General features: G+C 48.1%; 1 protein-coding gene and 1 non-coding gene across 3 annotated transcripts in view; both read right to left on the bottom strand.

The window, feature by feature from the left end:
• Polr3e (RNA polymerase III subunit E) overlaps positions 1-22,041 on the bottom strand; it is a 28,069-nt gene extending 6,028 nt beyond the window's left edge. Inside the window, exons 1-17 of one of the 2 annotated variants that reach the window (XM_034496547.2) lie at positions 21,896-22,041; positions 17,303-17,374; positions 15,931-15,981; positions 13,152-13,229; positions 12,184-12,299; positions 11,676-11,758; positions 9,285-9,392; positions 8,944-8,993; positions 8,004-8,123; positions 7,035-7,120; positions 6,703-6,747; positions 6,525-6,616; positions 5,576-5,696; positions 2,546-2,627; positions 1,190-1,249; positions 947-1,104; positions 430-491 (exon numbers count right to left, since the gene is read on the bottom strand). In XM_034496547.2, the coding sequence (XP_034352438.1) occupies positions 430-491; positions 947-1,104; positions 1,190-1,249; positions 2,546-2,627; positions 5,576-5,696; positions 6,525-6,616; positions 6,703-6,747; positions 7,035-7,120; positions 8,004-8,123; positions 8,944-8,993; positions 9,285-9,392; positions 11,676-11,758; positions 12,184-12,299; positions 13,152-13,229; positions 15,931-15,981; positions 17,303-17,338 (1,348 nt within the window). In that variant the 5' untranslated portion in view covers positions 17,339-17,374; positions 21,896-22,041. The remainder of the gene's footprint in view (positions 1-429; positions 492-946; positions 1,105-1,189; positions 1,250-2,545; positions 2,628-5,575; positions 5,697-6,524; positions 6,617-6,702; positions 6,748-7,034; positions 7,121-8,003; positions 8,124-8,943; positions 8,994-9,284; positions 9,393-11,675; positions 11,759-12,183; positions 12,300-13,151; positions 13,230-15,930; positions 15,982-17,302; positions 17,375-21,895) is intronic. The other variant, XM_076942012.1, reaches the window with a different exon arrangement.
• Positions 22,042-22,212: 171 nt separating this feature from the next.
• Positions 22,213-22,294, bottom strand: Trnal-aag (transfer RNA leucine (anticodon AAG)). The gene has a single exon. It is a non-coding gene; the product is annotated as a tRNA-Leu (tRNA).
• Positions 22,295-24,974: the final 2,680 nt, after the last annotated feature.

Below are 24,974 nucleotides of genomic sequence, written 5' to 3'. Positions count from 1 at the left end.
GAGAGTAGGGGACACCAGAAGACAGCTCCTGAAGCAAGGAAACATGTGCTGCTGCCTTCCACCCTTCCTTGCTCAGGAGGAACTTTGCTACCTAATACTGAGGGGAGAAATCAAACTGGGCACAGAATTACAGACCCTGCTGTAATTCTAGCAGCTCCTAGAACACCACCTGCTGATCCAGCAGGTCTCAGAATCCACTCTGCCCTCAAGGACACAGTACCCTCCTGGGGTGGGAGTGGGGACCACTGAGGCTGTCCTGCTGGACAAGCAATAGGCTAACTTGGTGGTGGGGTGGAGATAGAAGAAAGGTCGGCACAGAAAAGATAAACTTTGAAAACAACATGGCCCTTTTCTGGGCCTGCTCCCAAAAAGCCCCTTCTGGGCCAGGGACCAAGCTGGAAGCCTACCCAGCCTTGAAGCCACACACACCTGATTGTCCATCCGGCTTCTTTGGCATGGTTTCTTTTACGAGATTATAGACTTTTTCTAATCTGAAAAAAAGAACAAACCCTTTAAACTCTAACCTATATGTTGTATTGCCTCATCACAGCCCAGGGCATTGGGTCACCAAAACACTATGCAGACAGGGTTTAGCCTGGCCTTCTCCCATACAAGCCCTCTGTGCACACAAGCCCCTGGCCAGAGCCCGGGGCCAGTATAAAGAGAAGGACTTTACATTCATCCTGCTTTTCTTGCTAGACTATGTGCCTTTCTCCTCTCTACCCCCTCAGAACAAAGCAAATGACAAGCAAGGGATGTGGAGGCATCAGACCTGTGGTGAAAAGACTTGGGGTCATTCAGTAATGATCATCTTTGTGGAAAGCAGTGCACAAAGCCCCACCTCAAATGTCCCTCACTGCCCAGATGCAGCCCAAGTGTGCTGCTCTTAGGAGGCAGGGCCAGGGCCATCTACTACACCCCTTCATGCTACCCCACAAGCCCTTACTTGGCCTGGATGCCCGACCACAGCATGTGCTGCCGCTGGACCACATCTGGATGCTTCTTGATAAACTCCAAGTCGTAAGGCAGTAAGAACTCCCAGCCTTTGTTGATCCTCACTACAGCCATGTGCTCCAGAAAGTCCTTCACATCCTCAGCGCAGAGCTGAGGGGGAGGAGGAGTGTGAGGCATCGCCAGCCCCAAGATCCCTCCTATAGCGAGCCCTGAGGTCATGAAGAACACCACTTACTTTGGTCACTGCTGCCACCTCCTTTCTTACCACCCATCGGCTCTGTGTGAACTTCCACATCTGAGGAAGAAAGGCATCATGTTCTAGGAGGCAGCAACAGGCCTGTAAGAGGCCTGAGCAAAGGTGCAGGGGAGGCTCAGAGCCTGGGCAGCAGCCCAAATGGGGCTTCTGCCCTACTCTTCTTAGTATATGCCGTGGGTAGCCTTTATACCTAAGCCACCTTCAGCCTTTACAGATGTGTTCTCTCCTCCAGGATGGCTAGGCTGCCTCATTCCATCCAAAACAAAGTGTTCAGTGGACAAGGCCTTGCCCATCTGGTTCATTCCTGCATCCCCAGGGCCTCCTAAGAGCATCGTGAGAATTCAGCACCAGGGTGCTGCCCCACGATGGTGACACTCCACTGTGGTAGTTCCTAGTGGCTGGCATGGATTCCCAGAGGCTTGGGCTCCTACAGCTCTCACTGCCTCATCAGCTGCCATGTCCCTGACCTACCTCACAGGAAGACTCTCAAGGGAAAGAGAATGAGCCAAAAGGAAAGGATGACTAACTGTTGCCTATAGTAACACATCTTATACACATGCAGGATCCAACCCAATGGTATGTGCCCACTAGGGACGCGGCCAAAGCAAAGGGCACTTGGCACAAGTGAATGAGACTGGGTGGGAGCTGCAACTACACCGCAGGCCAGACAGACTGCTGAGGCCCCTCAACACCAACTTCCCAAAAAGCTAAGAATATCTCGTCAGAAGAGCAAACACAGCTGTCCCCAAACAATCTAAGGGCAGCTTCCCTTCAGGACAAGCCTGTGCAGGGCACAAAGGCCCACATGAACAGCTCTAAGTAGCCACATTTTAGCAAATTCAATGTGTTAGAGGGTAGTACAGATTCAGAGACTTGAGCTTAAGACCCTGAGAAGGACTTAAGTTCTGGATATAAACAGGGCAGGGTGAGAGAAAGGAAGGATGGTTTAACTCAGAAGTCACAAACTCCAGAAAAGTAGCAAGGAATAAGTGCCAGTCTATGGTGAAAGAGAACTATTGGTGCCATCCAAAGTAGGTGCTGGGCAGGGGTATGGACCCAATGCTACCAGACTGTCAATCATTCATTACAACTGAAAACCCAACTTAAGTCTGCAACCAAGGTGAGCTTTGTAATACACCACTCAACCACATGAACCCCACATACAGGTTGAGCCAGCAGGGCCTTTATCAGCCCAGAATGCCCAGATGAGAAAAAGGCACCAAGTGGAGACCCACAGTGAAACCTGCACACAATGGCCTCCCTGATGGTACTCATTGCCTATTCTTGATTCTCCCCCTCCACCATGGACCCTGTAGCCAGAGCCTAGATACTTACAACAAAGTCTCGGCCCCTGCATAGCACCTCGGCAGGCATACCACTGTGAGGGCTGGAAGAATCCTTGGGATACAGGATGTCACTGGCAAACAAGCAAATGTAGCTAGTCAGTCTCGGTCTGTGGTCCAACCACCACCACATCCTACTTTAGAAGCCCAGGGCTCACAGTCTGAGCCAGTCCAGGTCACATCTTTCACAGGCAACAGGCCTGAGTCTGCAGGCCCAGGAAGTCATGGGAAAGAATGACCCCGTCCACACTTACCATATTATACACGGGCCTAGCCCCAAGGAGGAGTCAGGGGCTCAAAGACACATAAACTTGGGACCTCAGAGAGCCCAGGACTCTTGAGAAGACTCTGATCCCACAGGTCAAATGTTTGGGGCTTTAAGAGAAACTAGTGCTGAAGCAAGTTGAAAGGCCTTTCCTGCCTAAATGGATATGTGTTAGCTGTTAGAGGCTGGACCTGACTCCACTGGAACATGAAAAAATAAAGACTGTGCCCAGAGAGGCCACCCAGAGGACTTCAGGGTAGAGGCCTAGAGGCATATGAACAGACAGTCCCTACTATATGGCTCTCACGCTTCCTCCAGCCATAGCCCCAAAGCCAGCTTTTACGGTTTCTCTGCTGGAGGTCTTCGCTTCATACCTGCCAGTCCTGAGCAACTCATGCTCCAAGGTTAAACTCCATGGGTATAGATCTGGCAAAGTGTTCTTGCTGACACACGAAGAAAGAACCTACTGTCAACTAAACCTAGTCAGGCACATGTTGTGGGCCCCTATGCTTTGAGGACAGAGTACACTGAATGGTGGCCGTACACAGCACAGAACACAGAAGACATATTTGAATCAAGGTGAGTTTAGACATAAAGATAGATCTGGCTGGAAAAATTATTACACACAGTAGCCTCAATACCCAAGAGAAGGCTTACAGAAACCCTTGCAATGTGTAGGACACCCAAGCTGATGAGATAAGCCATACTTTAATAGCTAGGCCTCCCAAAGACAAAAACAGCACAGGCAGAACCCGGGCTGAGTCACAAAGCTCAAAGGCAGCTCAAGGGCACCTTATGAGATATAACCAAGGCCTGGGCCTCTTGGTCAGTGTCTTCAGGTGTGTGTGAAACAACAGCCCCTCCTGGCTTCACAGTGTAGACATAAACAGTACCTACCCTCACATTTAACAAGCAATGTGCCATTAATAAAGTTCTTCCATCAAGAAAACTGGATAATCCAATAGCAGGATATATTTGCCAGTAAAGGACACCACCAAGTAAGAGGAATACACTTTACCAACAGGTTGGCAATCAAGTGAAGGACTTAATGAAATGTTTTGAATTTTAGAGCTATTCACACATTATATTGTTTACTTCACACTACATTGCTCAAAGCATGGGGTTAATGTATTTACTATAACACCATTTCATTCTCTCTCTCTCTCTCTCTCTCTCTTTTTTTTTTTTTTGTTTTTCGAGACAGGGTTTCTCTGTGTAGTCCTGGCTGTCCTAGAACTTACTCTGTAGACCAGGCTGGCCTCGAACTCAGAAATCCGCCTGCCTCTGCCTCCCAAGTGCTGGGATTAAAGGCATGTGCAACCATGGCCTGCCTCACCATTTCACTCTAATTAAAGTATGCGTTAACTAGGGTTGATATACTGTGTTCCAGGCATTAGACTATGAGCTAGGAACCTAAGGGGATAATAGTACAGCCTATCCCTACTCCCTCAGAACTAATGATCTGATGGAAAAAACAGAGGAGAAAGGAGGCTACTGAAAACTAAGACTAAGCTACAAAGTCATGATCTGAACCCCCACAGGCAACGTAAATAGCACACCGCACTTAGACAGTTCTTCACACAACAGTGGAGAGGCAGAACAAAGAGAAAGGCTTCAAAGCAACCAGAGGAAAACAAAGATTACTATCAAAGCACAAGAATCAGGCCGACAGTGGGCTTTTCAGTAACAACTGACGTCATAACACATAAGTCAGGCTAGGGAGACAGTTCATAGGATAAAGCACTTACTGCCCAAAGATGAGGATCACAGTTTAGATCCTTAGATCCCACATAAAAAGCCAGGCAGGGAGCCAGAAAGATGGCTCAGCAGTTAAGAGCACATACTGTTGTAGCAGAGGACCTGAGTTTGTTCCCAGCACGCACATCACGTGGCTGTTGTACAACCACCTGTATAACTCCCAACTCCAGAAGGATCTGACTCCTCTGGCCTCCAAAAGCACTGTACTCGCCTAAAACTACCCACATACATACAGTCAGAACCCAGTGCAGCCACCTAGAATCCCAGCCACTGGGAGGCGGACCTGCGATCCCCACAGCAACGGCAGGCTGTCTAGCTAAACTAATGAAGATGGGGAAACTCCAGGTTTAGCAAAAGAAGAAAGCAATTGAGAAAGACACTTGACATCGACACTGGGCCTCGACACACATTATATTCTCATACATTTATGTACAGCGCACACACAGAAAATACATCAATGAATGAAGACAGAATCATCACTAACTTAAGAACTGAGGAAAGCTGTTACTTGGAGATCTGTATTAAACACTAGAGCACTTGGGAAGCAGAGGCAGGTGGATTTCTGAGTTCGAGGCCAGCCTGGTCTATCCAGGACAGCCAGGACTACACAGAGAAACCCTGTCTCGAAAAACCAAAAAAAAAAAAAAAAAAAAAAGTAATAATAATAATAATACAAACGGTAGACACATGAGTAAGCCTAAGAACACTGGCTGGATAAAGTCCTGTGGGCCTGAAAATATAGATACAATTAAAATACACATGGGGAGGTGAATAGCTAAAATATTCTAAGATTTTTGAGCTGTCTTGGCAAAGAGTAAAAAGCAACTGAGCTTTCACAGATGCATGCCAAAACTGTAAGGAACCAATAAAGAATCAAGAGACTCAAATTAGTATGAAAAAAATTAGTATGAAAAAATGGAAGAGTCCTGGAAAAGGTAAAATGAAATCAGGCAGAACATCAACAACATCATTCAATCCACAGACTCCCAAGTAGCTTACCTTTTTACCACCCAGTTTCCTTGGACTAACATCGCCACCTTCTGGATGCCACGCAGAACAGCCACAGAGTCCACAGAGGGGCCCAGGAGGCTCATGAGATTAGCGAAAGGCATGACTTTCACTGAGGTGGAAAGACAAAGGATACAACTCACTGGGTAAAGAGAGACCTGACCCTTCTCTCTTCCCCACCAAATATTTCTAGAGCATTGTAAGATTCCAGCCTCCATAACTCCTAGCAACATGAGTAATAGCAATGGCACCAGCAGTAAACAGTGCTGGTGGACTGTATGCCAGGCTTCTTGCCTCTCACAGAACAAATGTCAGGATCTATATGGAAAACTAGGGAATACAGAAGATTCTGTCACGTTACGCCCCAAGAGTTGAAAATTCCCCCACATTCAGCTGGCTGGAAACAGCAGAACCACAATTTGAACCCAGGTCACTTGTACTGCCTCCGGAACACAGGGCAAAGCCTGGGAAAGGCCCAGAGTCCAGAGTCCTCTGTATAAGCCTGGAGAGGCAGGGAGCCCCTAGCTGTATCCAGGCCTAAAGACTTCTCAGAAGAGCCCAGAGCTTAGAACTCAGCCCCCAAAAGTTCTGCACCTCCACCTGAGAGAAAAAGGAGCAAGTCCTAATTGTGTAGAGGCCAGTATGGCACCAAGACAGAGTCCTACCTCACATCTGTTGTAAAACTGTGCTCAGCCCCATCAGTGTCCAGGAACTCACACTAGTCTTTTGAAGACAGACCAAAGCTCAAATTGACCTGCCCAGGCTCCTGCAGCAGGGAGCTGGCCAGAAAAGCTCAAATGCCCATCTCAAAGACCAATGCCACCTGGGTGACTTGACACAGTGGTATATTACTGATCTGCCAAGACAGGAATGGAGCTGCCAAGCTGGGTAGACTCTGGGGAGCAGGGCCTCGGCCCTGGAGACAGAGAGCAGGGCTCACCATTCTTCATCAGGACCTTAATCTGATCAGCCAGGGGCAATGTGCGCAGCTGAGCCATGGACAGTACATTGCTGGGAGCCACGGGCTTGTCCCTGTTAGAAGCAGAGTTGAGTTAGAGGAGGCCAGCTGGAGATAGTGGGAGACAGTAGAGGGGTGGGACGTAGAGTCCCTTACTCACTTCTCCTCCTCCGGGCTGGGTGGCATGAGCATCATGAGGTATTCACTGTAAGGGGAGGGGAAGGAAAGGAGTCAGAGGCTCTGTGGACTCTACCTTACCCCCAAGTATAAGCACAGACCACAGCCAGGTTAAGCCCTAGCCTCCCTGTCCCCAGTAGTCCTAGTAGCTCCTGGACAACAGCCTCACAGAACATGAGGATCACCTATGCCAGGCCACCCTCCTGGGATTTCTCTAAGAGGAGTGTTCCTCCTTCACCCTGCCTACATAGAAAATGGGCCACCGTCCCAACAGAGATTTTCCCGGAACCTCTAGCCAGCACCAGCCAGTCCCACCTGGGTGACTTGACGAGCTCCGTGTTCTCTACCCCGCTGGATCCCTGACACAGCAGGTACTGGCGCTCATGCTCTGAGCGGCTATCCTGTGAGAAAAAGGCAGGACAGATCACTCCCATGCTCCAGCCACTATCCTGCTCCAAAGCTATCCATAGACCCATATACAGTATCCTAAGCACAACACCCACAAAGCCTCTGCAATGTGGCCTCATCCCTCCACCCACCCTGGCTTTAGGATCCCAGCCCTAGTACTCTATTTATAGTACAGAAACCTCAACAAGAACTAAAATCGAGCTAGCATTCACCAAGCACCTGCCTTGTGTCAGGCTCTACGGTATAAGGGGTCTTACTATCCCTGTTTCACAGACAAGGAAACTGAGACTAAGAAAGAAAAGGCATTTTCCCAAGGTCACCCAGGAAGAAACTGTAGGGTATCTGCAAGTCTGACCCTGAACCTAAGGCTCTCATGATGCTAAACTTTTCCTGGAAGGTTTCGTTTGGTCCTTCCCACAAAGATCAGGGAGTTCTAGTCCAGACACCTGGAAGCCAATGTCCAATTGCTTCCTTACTGAGTGTAGCATCAGATAATAAGTTGCAAAGCCCTGGAAACCAAATATATTCAAAACTCCCCCTGGAGAGGTAGGCAGTAACTCGAGTGACAGATTATCCAGTAGGACCCCAGATGAAGTGTCCAGCCTGCAGTCATCATCCATGATGCATGAAAAACTCTAACCAAATACCACCCCTACTGCATGTACAGCTTAGAGGGCTAAACCTCTAAACTGGAGCAGGAGCTCTCTGCTTCCCACTCTTTATGACATCTGCTAAGTGAGATATGGACAAGTTTGTGAGCAAACTGTTCACAAAACTTGGTGCTCTCTACAGTATTGCAAAGTGGCCATACACAAGGAGAACTAAAGGTGAGACTCTTGGGCATCAAATCTTCCCCCAGATCCTGTGCTGGCTCACCCTCATGCCACAGTAGTGCAGGTGGACCCAGGGTTCCTCTGCATGCTTCTTCTGCAAGAACTCATAGGACTGCACACGGCGTTGGCGAGCCTGCTCTGATTCTGGCCTGGAGAACCGTACCTGTGAAGAAACGAGAGTTCACACCCCCAGGTCTGTGGCCCTCAAAGATCTTGCCAAACCACATACCTGCTCCCTCCCATTTTGCTTTTGGAATTCAGTTGTGGGCTGCCAATGCAGACTGGAAGTGTTTTCTTGCTTCTGTCTGCCCTGGCCAAGGCTTTCAGCTTCTGGCCACAGGGGTGGCCAAAGCATATCTTTTCAGATGAGGGTGTTTACCCATGAGGGTACAGGAGGTTTTAGTGGCTACCCAACAAGCTGCTGCAAACAGGACAAACCTCTGAAGCCTGAGCTCTTTGCTACATCACTTCAAGTGAGGAGTCTACCAGGATGTACAAACTCTATATAGTCATTTCAATGCCAGCTGTGAAATTACTGTGCAGTATTTTCTTTCAATACTTATTGTAAACTACATATACATAAATAGGAGGGACCTCTACATCCCGAGTAGAAGGCCAATATTTTAAATCTTTCAAAATCAAACTTATTGGCATGCTAACCACTCTTCTGTACCCATCAAAAAGGCAGAATCACACGGGTAATTAATATGAGTTGTTGTGAGCCTGTGTGACTTCACTGGGGATCCTGGGATGCACCTTCCTATTTCTAGACAACTCCTGCCACAGCCCAGGGTCCCAGTTACAACAGGAGTCAGGCTAGACTACAGGGGTAGGTTACTCTCTCCAGGCAGCAGACTAGAGGGCTCAACAATACTCTCCATCTGTTACTCCCAGGGATAGGGAAGTCCTTTATGCTCAGACCCTGCAGCTCTTGCTGTCTTTTCCATCCATACTGCTCCCTCCTGCCCAGGGCCAGAGCTCACCGTGATCTGTTTAACGTCTTCTTCTGCCTCGTCCTGAGAAGAATCCCCTGCTGCAAAGCAAGCTGTCAGTACAGCCTCTACTGGGACTGCTCATTCTGCCCCAACATAACCCTCCCTCAGGAAGGCCAAGCAAAGGGGCCCTGGTCTCAACTGGGGCAGTTTAATCCTCAGGTAATATCTGGCCATCTGTGGGGACATGTTTTGGTTGTCCCAGATGTGGAGTTAGAGGTTACTAGCATTTAGTAGGCAGGGCCTAACATGTCAGTAAGAATCCTGCCATCTGATCTTTGTCACGTGCTCACATCAACCCCATCCAGACCACAGGCTGTCAGCAGGCTCACCCTCATTGGCCGCCTCCCTCTCTCGGTGCTTGGCATCTGCCTTATCGAGGTAGGAGAAGCTGGGCCGAAGCTGTAGAATACCATGTAAAGGTGTCAGGTGGAGCTCACCTGGCAAAGGAAGAAGGGTTTGAACATGCCTCTACAACCCATAGCCAACACACCCGCTTGGTCAAAGGAATCACCAAGTCCCCTCAGAAGGCCTACACTCACTGTTAAAGCACCAATCTAACTCCAATTCCAACTGAGCCTCCTCAGGAGGACCAGGCCAGGAGCTCTTTCCAACTAGGCACAGTAAGCACACCCTAGAGCAGGAGCCTGACTGCTCAAGGACACTTGAGACTTCCTTCCCTACACTCCCTGCCCAAGGCAATGTCTCCTTCCTCAGCCTATTGCTCCCTTTATCCACAATGCACAATTCACCCACCCTTCCCTCTGGGTCTCTGCCACACTGCTGTTGCCAGACCCTACCAGAGTCCATTAGAGACAGCATCTAACTATCATGTCTCTGCCAGAATCATAGCTTCCAGGGCTGGAGAGATGGATCAGCGGTTAAGAGCACTTACTGCTCTTGAAAAGAACCCTTGTCTGATTCTCAGTACTGACATGGCAGCTCACAAGCACTCCTGACTCCAATTCCAGGGAATGCAATGCCCTCCTCTGGCCTGCTCAGGCACCAAGCATACACACAATGCACATATATACATGCAGACAAAACAGTCATACATATAAATTTCGGATGCAGAGACAAATGGATCTCTGAGTCTGAGGCCACTCTAGTCTACAGAGTGAATTCCAGGACAGCTAGGATTACAGAGAAACCCCTGTCTCAAAAAAAAAAAAAAAATGGGGGGTGGGTAGTGGTACAGCATTGAGCTGTGGTTTAGAACAAGATGGTAGCTATGGGACAACAGGACTCTTTTGAGACAGAATCTCCATACAGGCCTTAGAAGTTCTGGAACTTAACATGTAGACCAGACTGGCCTCAAACTCAGAGATCCACCTACCTCCGCTTTGAGTGCTGGGATTAAAAGTGAGCACTTGTGACACAACCTTTGAGTGTTTCCTCTATACCCAGAGCCATGTATGTCATGTATTGCTTTGCAAAGTCCAAGTGCTGAATGAAGTAAGTACCTTGAGCATCCAACAGATGTGCTGAGTGTGCTCTGACACACTAGACACCCCCATCTGAAGCACATAGCTTTATATACATTAATATAGTCTCAAAATTGTGGCAACTATGCCACTGTCAATTTTGGCACATCTTCAGCACCCCCAAAAGAACCTATCACTCTCCATGATCACCCTTCCTCTGCCCTTGGGGATATGGTAGGATGGTTAGTTCTGTCAACCTGACAGCACCTGGAAAGGGAGTCTCCGTGAGAGAGCAGCTGGACTGTGGTGCGTCATGGTGATCACCGAGACAGCACACTCGTGTGTGTGGAGAACTAGCTGAGCACTAGCATGCACACTAACATCCATTCACTGCTCTCATCTTGATGGTGGACATCAAGTAATCACTTCCTGCTTGTTTGACCTCCCATGATGAGCTATAAACTGCAACTGTGAACCTTTCTTCCCTCAGCTGCTTTTGTCAAGGTGTTTTATCACAGGAATAGGAAAGAAAATTAATGCATGTAGCATGCTCTTTTTTGTTGGTGCTGTTGTTTTCTGTTGAGACAAGGTCTCTCTACATATCCCTGACTGTCCTGGAACTATGTAGACCAGGATGGTCTAGAACTCAGAGATCCTCCTGCATCTGCCTCCCCAGCACTGGGATTAAGGGTGTGCTGAGATTAAAAGCGTGTACCACCATGGCTGGCTATATGCAGTGTTTTGAGCGTGGTTTCTTATCTCCCATTTGGACGCATCCATCTATCGGGGGTTTACTCTTTCACATGACCAGGTAAGGCTGTTATCCTTATAGATATCCTGTGGATATGGCACATTTTCTTTTTGCAGGCATCATGTGATGGGTTTTGGGTTGTTTCCATTCTTTGGCTCTCATGAATAAAAAGTCCTATGAACATCTATGTCCAAGGTTTTATAGAGACATATTTTCATTTGTCCTCAGTACATGCTGCCCATGTATGAATAGGATTGCTTGCTTCTAGGTAGCATGTACTTAAAAGGATAAAATTCTGCCACCTGTCTCCAATATTGCATATGTGTTCCCAGGAGCAAACTGACTTGAAGCTTCAACTCTACGAAGTTAGAAGTGCCCAGCAAAGTACTCTTCATAGTGCTTTGACCTCATATTTTCTCATTCCCACACTGCCCTGATCCTACATGGTTCAGTGTTCTGTAGCAGCCAACAGCATACATAAGACTAGATGAGGTTCTCAGGCCCAGCCCTCCCTGTGCTCTCCCCAGGTTATAGCCAGCCCTAGGTACCTTGCCTGTAGAGTGCAGCTGCGTAACGAGCCGTGTTGCTGGTGGTCTGGGAGGAGCAGAAGGTCTGCTTGTCCATCAGCTTTCTGGGAACACAAAGAGAACTAGTGTCAAGGGCCAGGATGCTCTAGAGAAGTTGGTCAACCCCTTCCACCCACCTGCCTCTGCCTCCCAAGTGCTGGGATTAAAGATGAGCACTTGTGATGATACAACTTTTGAATGTTTCCTCTATACCCAGAGCCATGTCACTCCAATGTATACTAGCTAGGGCCAATGGATGAGAAAACCCAGAGCTCCGTGGGATCATGGGATGAATGATGGACAGGGGCTCCAGAAGCCAGTTTCCCTTGCAGTCCAGAAGCACCTGCTAGGTAAGCCAACTTAAGAGGGAAGGCAGAAACCTGGCATTTGGATCCCAGGTAAAGAGCAGAAAGAGCCCAGTGCCTCTGAGGCCACTGGAGACTCCTCTTTAACCTTTACCTTCAGTAGAACCCCGGGGAGAGGAACTCACGAGGAGTATGTGCTCGTCTCATCCGCACAGGCACCATCCACGTTCAATGCAATCTGCTCTCCTTTGCTGCGGCAGTAGTTGGGATTCAGGGTGTCAATGGCCATCTCAAGCTCTACCTGAAGGTACAAAGTACCACCCAACTTGGAAAGTGCCATGGCACAGGTCCTACCCAGAAGCAAGAGTGACCAGTGTCCTTCCCAATGGGCCCCAGGGTTTCAGTCCACACAAAAAGTCACCAATGAAATTTCTAACAATAATGTCATAGTGTTGGGCCAGAGAGATGGCTCAGTGGTTAAGGGCACTGACTGCTCTTCCAAAGGTCCTGAGTTCAATTCCAAGCAACCACATGGCGGCTCACAGCCATCTGTAATGCGATCCAATAGATGCCCTCTTCTGGTGTCTCTAAAGAAAGCTACAGTGTACTCACATACATAAAAAATAAATCTTTTAAAAAAATGTCACAGTGTCTTTTAGGGATACAAATTCTTATTTGTCCCATACTCTTCCACAACACCAAAATTAGAAAGAAAATTTTAACCTAAGATCTCCAACATCAGCAATGCTGGAACAGTCCCTCCACTTCCACTGTGACTAGAAATTGAGAATTACAACTCCTACAGAGGAGAAAATCTGAAATTTGCCTCAGCTTCTCTTATGCCCTCAATCCATCCAGTATGGATACTGGATCTTTGTCTATTCAGTCTACTTCAAACACCCACACCTGATAACCCAGGCTTCCCCCAGCCTGCCTTCCAACCAGCCCTGACCTGAGCCCGATTCTGTTGGGGGCTGCCTTTCCTTTGTGGAAATGCTTCTTTCCTCTGCTTTCAAGACCTGTACACTGCTGTTCCTCTAATCCATCCACTGCTCCTTCTCTGGGCTTCCAATTTCCAAAATATCTGTCTTCTTGCTTCCTTCAACCCCCATTTACCCTCAGTACCCCACTTCCACCTTGGAGGTTAGCCCACCTTCTGCTGTTTGGGCTTGATCCTGGCTGAGAGATGTGGAATGTCATCATAGGTCATCGATGCAGGACGCACAGGATACTAGAGAGAAAAAGGTCCCTATCAGTCCACCCTGCCCAAAACAAACTGGAGCAGGGCATCAATGGTTCCAATGAAGAACTAACAAATAGCCAACCCTATTCACACTATTCCCACACCTACAACACCCAACAGAGACCAAAGTACCCAGGACCCCAATCTGCTCTACCCTATAGCATAATGGGTCTTCTGAGCCTCCTGCTGTTGAACCACTTTAGGATGTCTTTGTCTTTCAAGGGGCATGGCTGAGCACCCTGGTACTCTGAAGCTCAAAAGCAGGGCAGTGAGAATTGAGATTAGTAGGGGCCCAAGGACATACTGCCACTCTGAAGACCACCAGGGTGAGACATGAGACAAGAGGAGGTCAAAAAGGAAAACAGGACTGGCCTAAGACTACTAGAGGCTGATCTGGACACTGGACACAGGAATCTGTGACCCCATTCTCTCTCCTTAACAATCTCTCTGTACTTTCCACATCCGTCCACTAGAGAGGGGTCAGGAAGGTGGCTCCCTCCCCTGTATGGTATTATGTAAATGGCTTGCCTTTGAGGTCTCCTCTGAAAGCCTAGACTTGCCTCCTGAACAAACAGCACCTTTCCACAGAGGCCTCGCAAAAATACTTTCTCTTTCTCCTCTCCCATGGAAACTGCTGATGCAGTTCCCCTAATTGGTCCCCCCAATCCTTAGTCCAAGCCATCAGTGCCTAATACCCAACAGCCTCTGCAGTGCACCTGAGGATGTACAGCAGCTTGAGCTGAAGCTCAACTTCTGGGATGACTTCGGGTCAGCTACATTTAGCATAGGAAGTAAGCAGTCACTTCCAAAAAACTCGTCAGTAGCAACACCAGGGCTACTCCTTCAGCTTTCAGCTGAAGTAAGGATAAGCTTTGGTGAGGGGCACAGCCCGGGGCACAAGTGCTTAGGCAGACCCCTTAGGAGAGTCAGCACTGGGTGAGATATGCCCTCCCACAATAGCTCACAAGGTCATGAGTGTGCTTGTGCTGAGGCTCAGAGCTCTAAATTCATTCATCTCTGCGCTAAGGCCAGTGGTGAGCTAAAGGTCTGGGCTACAGTACTGACTCTGCCACTTGCTCCGTGTTCTCCCCTCCCAAGGCTGCCACTGAGTGTGAACAAAGCATATAGAGTGGCTCCAGCAGAGCCCAGCACAGTGGACGCACAGGGAGCCACTGTCACAGAGGCTCTGCACTCAGTCAAACATGCAGGTAAGCCTGAGGAATGAACAGCCTCTCCCCTGCACAGGTGCTGCTGCTGCCCCTGCCCCTTGTCCAAGGCCCTCTTTGTAAAACTTGTAAAATGGTACAAACCTTCTATATGTCCTCCAGTTACACGCTATGACCCAGCCATTCTATTCATAGATGTGCATCCAAGAAGTGAAAACACAAGCTCATATAAAAACACATGCACAGATAGATGTCCAGAGAGCATTATTCAAGACAGTAGCCAAAGTGTAGACAACCCAAATGCCCATCAACTGATGGATGAACAATAATACCTCATCCACAATGGATACTCTTGTATGTTTGGCTACTATGTATGTATCTGGAGGCCAGAGGACCACATCAGGTATTCCTCAGGAGCTATCCACTTGGCTTTTTGAAACAGGGTCTCTTATTGGTCTGGAGCTCACTAAGTAGGTTAGGCTGGCTGGCCAGTAAGCCCCAGGCGTCTACATGTCTCTGCTACCCCAGTATTGGGACTACAACCACACACTACTACACTCAGCATTTGAGGTGAGTTCTGGGGACCAAAATCAGCTCTTTGTATACTTGCACAGCACACACTTTACTGACTGAGCCACCTCCCCAGCCCCATAGAGATACCCTTTAGCTATAAAAATAAAACACTGATCCAGGCCCCAACATAGATGGGCTCTACAGAAAAGAGGCTGGTACTAGAGCCTGCATTTCAACATGAGTTCACAAACAGGCAAATCCATACAAACACAAACAATGTTGCCTCGGGCTCAAGGTAAGAATGGAGTTAGAACTGAGGATTGATAAGTACACGGGATTTCTTTCAGAGGGACAAAAATGTACTAAAACAGTGTGGTACTGGCTGTACAGCCCCCAAATAGGTTCAATTCTCTAGCATGGTTTGCTTACTTAAGTGTGGCAAAGTATGGTGAACGAACTGTCTTCCAGTAAAGCTGCTGTAAAAGCATGGTCCCCACCATCACAGTGTTACTGTGGAGCTGAGGTCACAGGAGAGCAGTGCTGAAGCAGGAGGTGCTCAATACATGCCAGCCACAACAGGGAGGGGCCATGCAGGGCTAAAAACTTGGCACAGTTAAGGGACAGGTCCAAGGCTTGCACATGGCCACAAGGATATTCTGGAAGCATACCCAGCAGCAGTGGTCTCTGTCAGCACTAACTCTTCCCCAGGTGGTGGCCTAAGCGTTTCTATGTGGGTGCATTTGACCCTCACGGAATCTCTATAAGATAGACAGTATGACTATCAAAAATTGAGGCACACAGATGAGGAACTTGCTCAGGGACTGGAAACTGAGTCTTGATGGAGCTGGAACTAGCTGGTCTGGTCCAGTACCCCAGCTGCTCAATCTCCATCCGACATGTTGTCCTGCTTGCCCATCTGAGCATGTGAACTCTGCCATGCCTCCTGCCCAGCTCCCCAACTCCCTCAACATTGGCTTTTCCCATTTACCTGCATAAAGTCCCATCCTTACCTGAAAGAGATACAGCTTCTCTGCCAGACTTTTGGCCAAGTACACATCAATCTGTGAACAAGGGAAGGCAACATTTAAACCAGGCTCAGACACCCAGTTAGAATTAGTGGCTCACAGAGGAAAAAGCTTGACTTATACTAAGAACAGAGGAACCAGGCCAGACCTCCAACCCAGGAACATCCAGGATTCCCTCTCAACAACTACCAGAGAACCCAAATAAGAGCTTGCTAGGCCTCTACCCAAGGTTATTCTAACCCAGAAAAAGTGAACAGGCCTAATCTCCAAGACTGGAATGCCTCCTAAAGCCAGGGCAAGTGCTTTTTGGGAGATGGGGTGGGGTTCTACCTACATGAGTTTCTTCTCTGTGCTTTCTCCACTTGATGCTCTGTATCGGCGTGCCACCCTGTGTTAAGAAGGTCTATAAGGCCCTGTAAGACCTGTCTCCTTTTTTCTTTTTCACCTCATACTCCTGGCTCCCAGGCTCTGTACACAGACTGTGTTCACTCCTGCCCATAACCTTTGCACACATGCTTTCCTCTACCTGGAATGTCCTTCAGAGCTGTCTCTGACAGCTCACTCATCCATAGGAACTCAGTGAGAAGCAGATGGCCAGAGCTGCCTAGCTGCAGAGGGAGCTCCCTCTGTGCTGTCTCGAACTCCCTGTGGTTACTTGGTTTCTTAAGTGTAGCTACAGCTTAAGTGCATTTAAACAATTCAATCTAAAAAGTTAGTAAGTTGTATCCAACATGAAGGAAACACTGCCTGTCTCGGGATGGACTCCTGACCCCTGCCCTTCAGACTCAGCTTGGGTTCCTGCCCTTCCAGATACACCTAAGGAGACCAGGGAAAACACAGGGCCTGGGCTGGAAGGACTCTGAGGGCTAAGAATGACAACAAACAACTTTGTCTTTCTATGAGGAATCTGGACCTGCCTGCCCAAAGTTTGTGTTCTGAGGCTCCTTCCTTATGTGTCTCATGCCAGAGGCTACCTAGAGACAAGGACACAGCCTGGTTGCTATTATGTTGCTGTCCCTGGTACACACTGAATGGAGTAAAGAACTGCTGAATGACACAACCTGAGAAGCCCAGGTGTGGGAGCTACCAATCTCTTTCAGTCACCGGCATCTATTCAGTGTCCAGCTCTGCAGCTGGCTTTGTAGAGAGTGGGACAGACAGCAAGCAAGCTGAAGTCTAGGCACATCAGATGAGGTCTCAAAATCAGGGGCTGCTGAGTCACAGCCCTGAAGGAACAAGAGTGGTGAGAGTAAGGTCTCGGGTCCCTAGATCACAGGTCCTAGACTGGTCTATGGAAATACAGAAGGGATTGGTCCCATGGCCTGTGGTCCAATGGAGAGTTGACAGCAGCAGTTACCTCCTGTATGACTGGGTCATCTTCTTCATTGGCCATACTAGGGAGAGTCCACCACACAGTCCTCAACTCGATCTGCAAAGACAGCAAGAGACCTGGGCAATCAGTAGGCAGTTCAGCCTTTCTGATGTGTCTTTCTTCACAGGTGCTGTGCAGGGAGGAAAAGCCCAAAAGCAAAACATGATCTCCTTTATGTGTCTGTGGTGGAGGCAACAGTGAGGAGGAAGAACAAGCCCACAAAGGGTGCAAGCAGAGAGACCCAAAGGCCAATTCACATCGACTGTACCTCTAGGAAAAAAAAATAATGACTAGTTTTACAGGTTTCTTGCCCACTCAAAAAGAACTCCCAGCCAGGCCTGAAGAAGCTGGCACTCCACACCCATAGTTGAAACACTGGAGTGTTGGGAGTCCTGTGCTAATATGAAAGCCAGATGTCACATGGCTCAGACTCTTCAGACAGCTAGCTGTCAGGCTCTCACCCCAGTGAGCTGATTTTCTGTACTTTGTGGTCAAAATGACCCTCTGAATATTTTCTCTTGGGCTGATGAGGCAATAAGGCCGAGTGATATGGCTGTCTAGACCTTACAAAAAGAGACAGGTTACAGGAGCTCACTCAACGTGACACCACATCAAGACTTCAAATCCAGGCCTTGGACTTGGGTGACAGTTATAAATGGGGAAGTTCAGTGAAGAGTGGGACCCTCCAGTTAAGGAGGGACATGTGAGTGGGCTTAAAGGATGGAAAGAAAAGAAACCCACACAGAGAAAGGGAAGTTTGAGCCAAGGAGATGGAAAGGGATGCCTGCAGGCTCCCAGCTCTCCTGCACCCTAGGGCAGAGGTGCTACTGGCTGAGAAAAGAACTGAGCATCCAAAGACTTCAGCAGTTCCCACCCCTCTGCTCCTGGGTAAGATCACCCCAATTTTATCCACCTCATATCTGAATGATTTAGGACTTAAAAGGATACTAGGTGTGCCAGTGATTATGACCCCAGCACTTGGGAGGGAAAGACAGGAGAATCATTAGTTCAAGGTCAGCCTTGGCTACATGGGGAAACTGGTAGCAAGTCTGGGCTATAAGATTCCCCTTCTCAAAAAAACAAAAAAACGAACAAACCAAAAACCTAGTTAGGCATGGTGGTAAGCCTAATCCCAGCACTTGGGAGGCAGAAGCAGGAGGATCTCCATGAGTTCAAGGCCAGCCTGGTCTACAGGCTGGGACCCACAGTGAAACTGTTTCAAAACAAATAAATTTAAACAAACAAATCACAAAGACCTAAACATAAGCAATTCCTTAAGTACAGGGTTCAATACCAGCTAAGGCTCCATGTAAACTCATTAGCTGCAAACACAGCCCACACTTGAAATGCTCAGGCAGAAACACCTGCCCCATCCTTGGTATCTCCCTTCCTCTCACTTCACACCAGCTCATCCTGTCAGGTCTGCCTTCAAAGGAGGCCAGAAGTTGGCCACCTGAGCCACACCTCAATCTAGTCAGCTCAGCCTCTTGGCTCATTTCCTGGCTCCTTCCTGCCCCACAATCACTGTTCAACTCTCCGGGTAGCAGCACTCTTGAGTGATGCCTCCCAGGGTCCCCCAACTTCTTCAGAGAGAACCTTGACCCTTCCAGTGAACCTCAACAGACCCCAACCCTTTGCCTTAGGCCCCACCCACCAACACCTCTGATCTTCCTGTCTCTTCCCAATCCATCCGAGAGCCATACTAACTGTTCTACCCTAACTTCAGGTTCCTTCCTGTGCCATCTCCAAGGGTTTGTTCAAATGTCATCTCATTTCTAAAGTGGATCTGTCCCTACTTCTCAAAACTGAAAACTGCCCCCAACTGCTTTCCCTTCTCCGGCCTCCTTAGCACATTATCACCATGGGATAATTTCTGCTGTAGCTATCTGTCCTTCCTACCATTAAGCTGTAAGCTACAAACTAAGACCATCTACGTTTGCCTTGCTGTACCCCTGGTCCCTAGAACTCAGCAGATACAGCACAGGTCTACTTGGCACCTGAAAAAGTGAACTGAAAGGCTGCTGTGAGCTCCAGAGAGATTTGGAGCAAGGGAAGGTCTGCAATGGGGAAGGAGACAGCAGATCAGGACATGACGGGAAGGTCTCAACTGTCTGAGCACAGTCCTACGTGGTTGCCACTGTGCATCTGCACTGGCTACCAAGTGTCACAGATATGTGTCAAATAGGTACCAGCTCTGCAGGCAGCTGCATTTGGTGGCCAATCGAGACAGGATTTCAAGGGGAATCAAGGATGAGAGTCTTAGGTCCCAATTATTCTTTCAGGGCTGAAATTCTGTCCAGCCCTGCCATCAGGCAGAATGAGATGCCCTCTCAGCTGGATGACAGGTTCCTCCTTCTGAATACTGCAACTGAACGGGTTACCCTGCAAAGGTTATCCCTCCCTTTAGCCTCCCAGTCAACAGTATCCAATTGAGTGGCTTTTAAAGGTTTGCCTTATGACCAACAATAATATTTTTCCATCAATGATGCAGAAGATACATGAAAATGACATAGCTAATACTGTACTTTGTGTAGCATGACTTTTACATGCCACACAGTGATGGTTTCCACCCTTGCCCTTGCAAAATAAAAATGCTGGTAGCAAGACACACAACCCCAACCCAATTTTATAATACTAATAAATATTGACCTGCAATCTTTATAGCAACAACTCAAGCTTCCAGAGCAAGCTATAGTGCCCAGTGCCTATAATACCAGCAGTTGGGAGGCTGAGGGAGGAAGATAACAAGTTTGAGGCCATCCTGGGCTATTATATAGCAAAGCCTCATCTTGGGAAAAAAAAAAAAAAGTTACAGACACAAAACAAACAAAAGGCTTCCTGGCTCCACTCCTCTTATCTCCAGTTCTCAAGAGGCTGCCAGTCTTTGTGACTGGCAGCAGCAATGCTACTACAGCACTGCTATCTTCCTCCCAACCCTTCAACTGTCCCATTAAAAAAAATCTTTCCATGGGCCCCTAAGCCCTTATATGATCTTGTCTCTTTCTCCACATAAGCATCTCCCCATGGCCTAGTCATCAATTACTGAGCTTCTGACAGGCCAAGCCCCAAGCATCCTTGAGGACCTCTGCACAGCAATCCCAGGTCATTTTCCTTATAAGTAACCACTGTCACTCCCTTCAGGATTAGACAGGTTCCCTAACAACCCAACCTGAACAGCCGCTTCCAACCCCTTCCACTACAAGCATAATTCCTTATATTTCCTGAATGGTCCAAACCTGGAACTTCCTGATCTGCTTGCTGGTCAGGTGTTAGCTGTCCTCTACACTAGACTTTAAACTCCACGAAGGCTTCTCTATGCCTCAGATTCCTGGGCCATTAAGTGGAGATAATAATTATACTCTTGTTGTTGTTATGGCATCATTACTTTTAAATTTAAAAAAAAAAAAAAAAATCACAGTTCTTTCTTCCAAACGCTAATGATTCCGGGCACCAATATAGTACCATATTTAATCTTCTCATTAGCTGTGCAAATCAAAATTTTATAGTCCCCAACTTAAAACTGATTTACCCAAGGTTACTCCCTCCCCCCTCCCCAGGAAAACAGGTATTCAAGAAATCCAAATCTAGCTGATGTCAAAGAGCCTTGATTTTATTCTTAACCAATATGCTGCACATATCTTTGGTAAAAGGTAGTATGGTATAGTGGTTAAGAGGTTGGACTCCCGAGCAAAACCTTACAGGTTCAAATCCCACTTCTACAATATAGCAGGTGATTAACGACATGAATTGCATAACACCGTCCTTTCCTATTTTCATCCTTATACCGGCTTCAAAGGAATAAGTAGAACCTATAAGAAGGGCTGTTGCTACGTGGCAACATGTTTTCTTCCAATGTAAAACCGAACAAGACAGCCACAAATGAAAAAAGCAGGAGTGTCACCCATTTTACACTCAATAAAACACTGTAGCACGGGAATCATGTTATCCCCATCTCACAGAGAAAGGTAAGATCTTATCTTTTCACTCCCAATCCGAGGAATTCTAAAAGCAGAATTGCAGGATGACCTGGCATGTGCACCTCTATCTCCCGTTACTGGAGGGTCCCCGGGTCCGCGCAGCAGTCGCCACTCTGCTTAAACACAGATCAATGAATGAGGCGTCCGGGGCCCGCTAGGACTAGGCAGAGTTGACCCGGTTCAGGCAGGGTAACGACCCCAGCCCATGCAGGCGGCCCCGGCGTCCAATGGCTTTCTCCAAGTCGCCGGTGCTCAGGCGCCCTTCCCACTCCTTCGAAAGCCTCCACGCCACCGGGCACCAGTGCCCTCGCAGGTGCGGTTCGGGAGCCAGGCCCGGGCGGGGCAGCGCGGCCGAGGCCTGAGTCAGCGCGGGCCCCACCGCCGTCACCTCCCTATCGTCCAGCCGTGCGGAGCGACCCAGGCCCGGGGCGACCTGGAAAGCCGGGCGGCCACCTTGCGCCCTGCCCCGGTCCCGGGAGGCCGCGGCCCCTCAGCACGCAGCGGCGCGGGCCTCTCTGGCCTAGTCAGCAGCGCGGCCCGGAGCCCCGAGCGAGAGCGACGGCTGCAGCCCGAATCCCGAGGCTGCCGAGTCGGGGCTCACCTCTCCGCCGGGGCCGGGCGCGGACGGCGGAACGGCCCAGGGACCCGCGGGTTGCAGAGACGGCGGCGGCCGGGTCTTCTATCAGGCAGCGGCCATGTTGCTGCTGGAGAAACTCCGGCGGACACGTGGGGGGAGCGGGGCCGGCCCTCGCGCTTCCTCTTACCCACAATGCCCCGCCCCGGCGCATGAGGGACCGCCCCTTCGGCGAGCTACTCGTGGTGCAGAGAGCACACATCGACGGCAGGGGTCGCCGCTGTGGCCGCAGAGAAACGCAAAGCGAAGGAGGCAGAGACAAAAGGAAAAAAAAAGTCTTGCTTTGGCAGCGGTGGGATTCGAACCCACGCCCCCGAAGAGACTGGAGCCTTAATCCAGCGCCTTAGACCGCTCGGCCACGCTACCCAGCTGTTGGAGTGCTTTTCTAAGAAGCTACTTATTGGATTGACACATATATTTTCTTTAGCATCTTGGAGTTGTATCTATTTCTTTTACCTCCTGCTGATAGAAATTGTCATAAATAATATTATTATAATACCACTTATTGAAATAAAATTATTTAGATGCAAGCTTGTTCCAGCAAAAAAAAAAAATGATTTAATTTTCGTTCTGAGTCAGATGGTTAAGGTGTCAGGTTAAGCCACTCCTTCACTCACATAAGTTGAATTAGATGTCAGGTTCTGGCAGTAACTTTCACCGAGCTCTAAGAGCTGAACTGTGACCCTAGGTCTGCACAGTTCTATCTGAAAAATTACGTGTTTAAAATTTTAGTACACAAACAATATTAAAACTTTTCAGACAAAATATATTCTTTGTACTCTTCAAAATAATATTCTTGGACCTTTGACTTGCTCTAGTTTCCTAGTAACCAGCATCATTGGCTGACTGTACATCCTTTCTGATCTTTTGCTGTCGCTTTCTGTGGATGTTTATCTCCATGGAAAATGGTGGTGTTCTTATTGTGAATGGGTTGGTAAACAAATATTAACACAGTAACGTATCGAGATATACAGCTGGCTGGTTTTTTCACCATACTTTTGATTTATTTTTCTTTTTTGCTTTTGTTTTTTAACCAGACTTTATTTTTAAGTATCTGTTAATGTACCCATACAAATTTTTACGTTTATTTTATCTATTTGTTTGGGAGTTGGGGAGGGGCGGGCGGGACATGCTGTGGAGGTCAGAGGACAACTTGCCTGAGTATGTTCTTTCTTTCCACCACGTGGGGGCAGCTTAGGTTGTCAGGCTTCGAGGCAAGTGTGTTTACCTACTGAGCTATCTCACCAACCCTAGATATTTTAAAACACTGAAAACGACACAGTGAAAAAAATAGTCACCCGTATTTCCACCACCTAGAATTAAGTTCATTTCTGCGTATACATTTGAACACCCATACACATGCATTTGTTGCTTGAGTTAAGGTTCACAACACCCAAGCTGGCTTTGAACTATGTGTATTGATGAGGTTGAACTTCTGATTCTACTCCCTGCACTTCCCAAGTACTTGAATTACAGGCTTACGCCTGGCCAATTGCTGTTAAAATGGCATTTTGCTTCCAGTTATTTTCTTGTGTGTATATAATTTTTATTAAAAGTTACACAAGTAAGGCCTGTGAAATGGCTAAGCATGTAGGAGAGCCTGAGTTCAATCCCTGGGACCCACATGATAGAAAAAGAGAATCACCCACAAGTTGTTCTCTGTCATATATATACTCACACGATAATTAATTAAGATACACAGGTAATGAATGTAATGTTTTTGTTGTTTTTCTTTTCTTTGTTTTTTTTTGTTTGTTTGTTTGTTTTTTGTTTTTCAAGACAGGGTTTCTCTGTGTAGCTCTGGCTGTCCTGGAACTCAGTATAGACCAGGTTGGCCTCGGAAATCCGCCTGCCTCTGCCTCCCAAGTGCTGGGATTAAAGGCGTGAGCCACCACTGCCTGGCGTAATGTATCTTTTAAAAACTGTATCTTAAAATATGGGCTGAGAGTTGGTAGCACACTCCTTTAGTACCAGCATTTGGGGGGCAGGGGGCAGGGGGCAGGGGGCAGGGGGCATCTCTAAATTGAAGGCCATCCTGGTATAGAGAGTGAGTTCCAGGACAGCCAGAGCTAAACAGAGAAACCCTGCCACAAAAATGTGTGTGTGTGTGTGTGTATGTGTGTGTGTGTGTGTAAAGGGCTCCCTTGTCAATCTCCAGTTTCTTAAGTTGTAACAGTTCTGGGCTTGGTTAGTGGAGGCTCAATAGAAACTAGAAATATTCCTTCCAGGATTGTCTGAAGCAATTCAGGTTTGTTTCCACCAGCACAAACTGAGCAGCAATTGACAAGGATGTGGGCTGGTGCTCCCAGAAGTCAGGCAGCGGGGTTTTCCTATAGTCCTGAAGCCCAACACACAGATGTGACGATCAAAGGCAAAACCAACAGGCAGGACAGCTGGATTTCAGATCAGAAGACTGGACAGTGTAACATGGCCTTTAATGAAGCACCATTTCCAGCGTCTAAAGAGATGGCTCAGTGGTTGAGAGCATTGGCTGTTCTTTTAGAGGTCCTGAGTTCAATTCCCAGCAACCACATGGTGGCTCACAGTCATCTATAATGGGATCTTACGCCCTCTTTTGGTGCGCATGAAGACAGAGGATTCTGTATTAAGTAAACAAATATTTTAAGAAAATTCTTTCCAACCTCATCTAATAATGGCTAATCATGTTCTCATCCTATATAATGTCTCTACCAAGCCAGGGGTCAGAAGAGTGTTTGCCTGGCTTGAGCAGGGTGTTCTGCCTGGGAGGGACTTACATTGGTTACTTTCCCCATCGCTGTGGCAGAATACCTGATGTGATCAACTTAAAGAGAAATGATTCCGGCTCACAGTTAGAGGGTATAGTCCATCAGGGCTTGAAGGACTGCTGATAGGAGAGACTCATCCACTGTAAGAGGCAGAGACAAATGCTAGGTTCAACTTACTTTCTCCTCATTAGCCAGGCCCGGAGCCCAGCCCAGGGGATGGTGCTGCCCACAGTCAGGATGGAGCTTCCCACCTCCGTTAGCCAACCGTTTACAAGAACAAACCAAAGTATAATTCCACC

Source organism: Arvicanthis niloticus, chromosome 1 (genome assembly GCF_011762505.2).
Source record: "Arvicanthis niloticus isolate mArvNil1 chromosome 1, mArvNil1.pat.X, whole genome shotgun sequence".
Taxonomy (NCBI): Eukaryota; Metazoa; Chordata; class Mammalia; order Rodentia; family Muridae; genus Arvicanthis; species Arvicanthis niloticus.
This window is presented reverse-complemented; position numbering and strand designations above follow the sequence as displayed.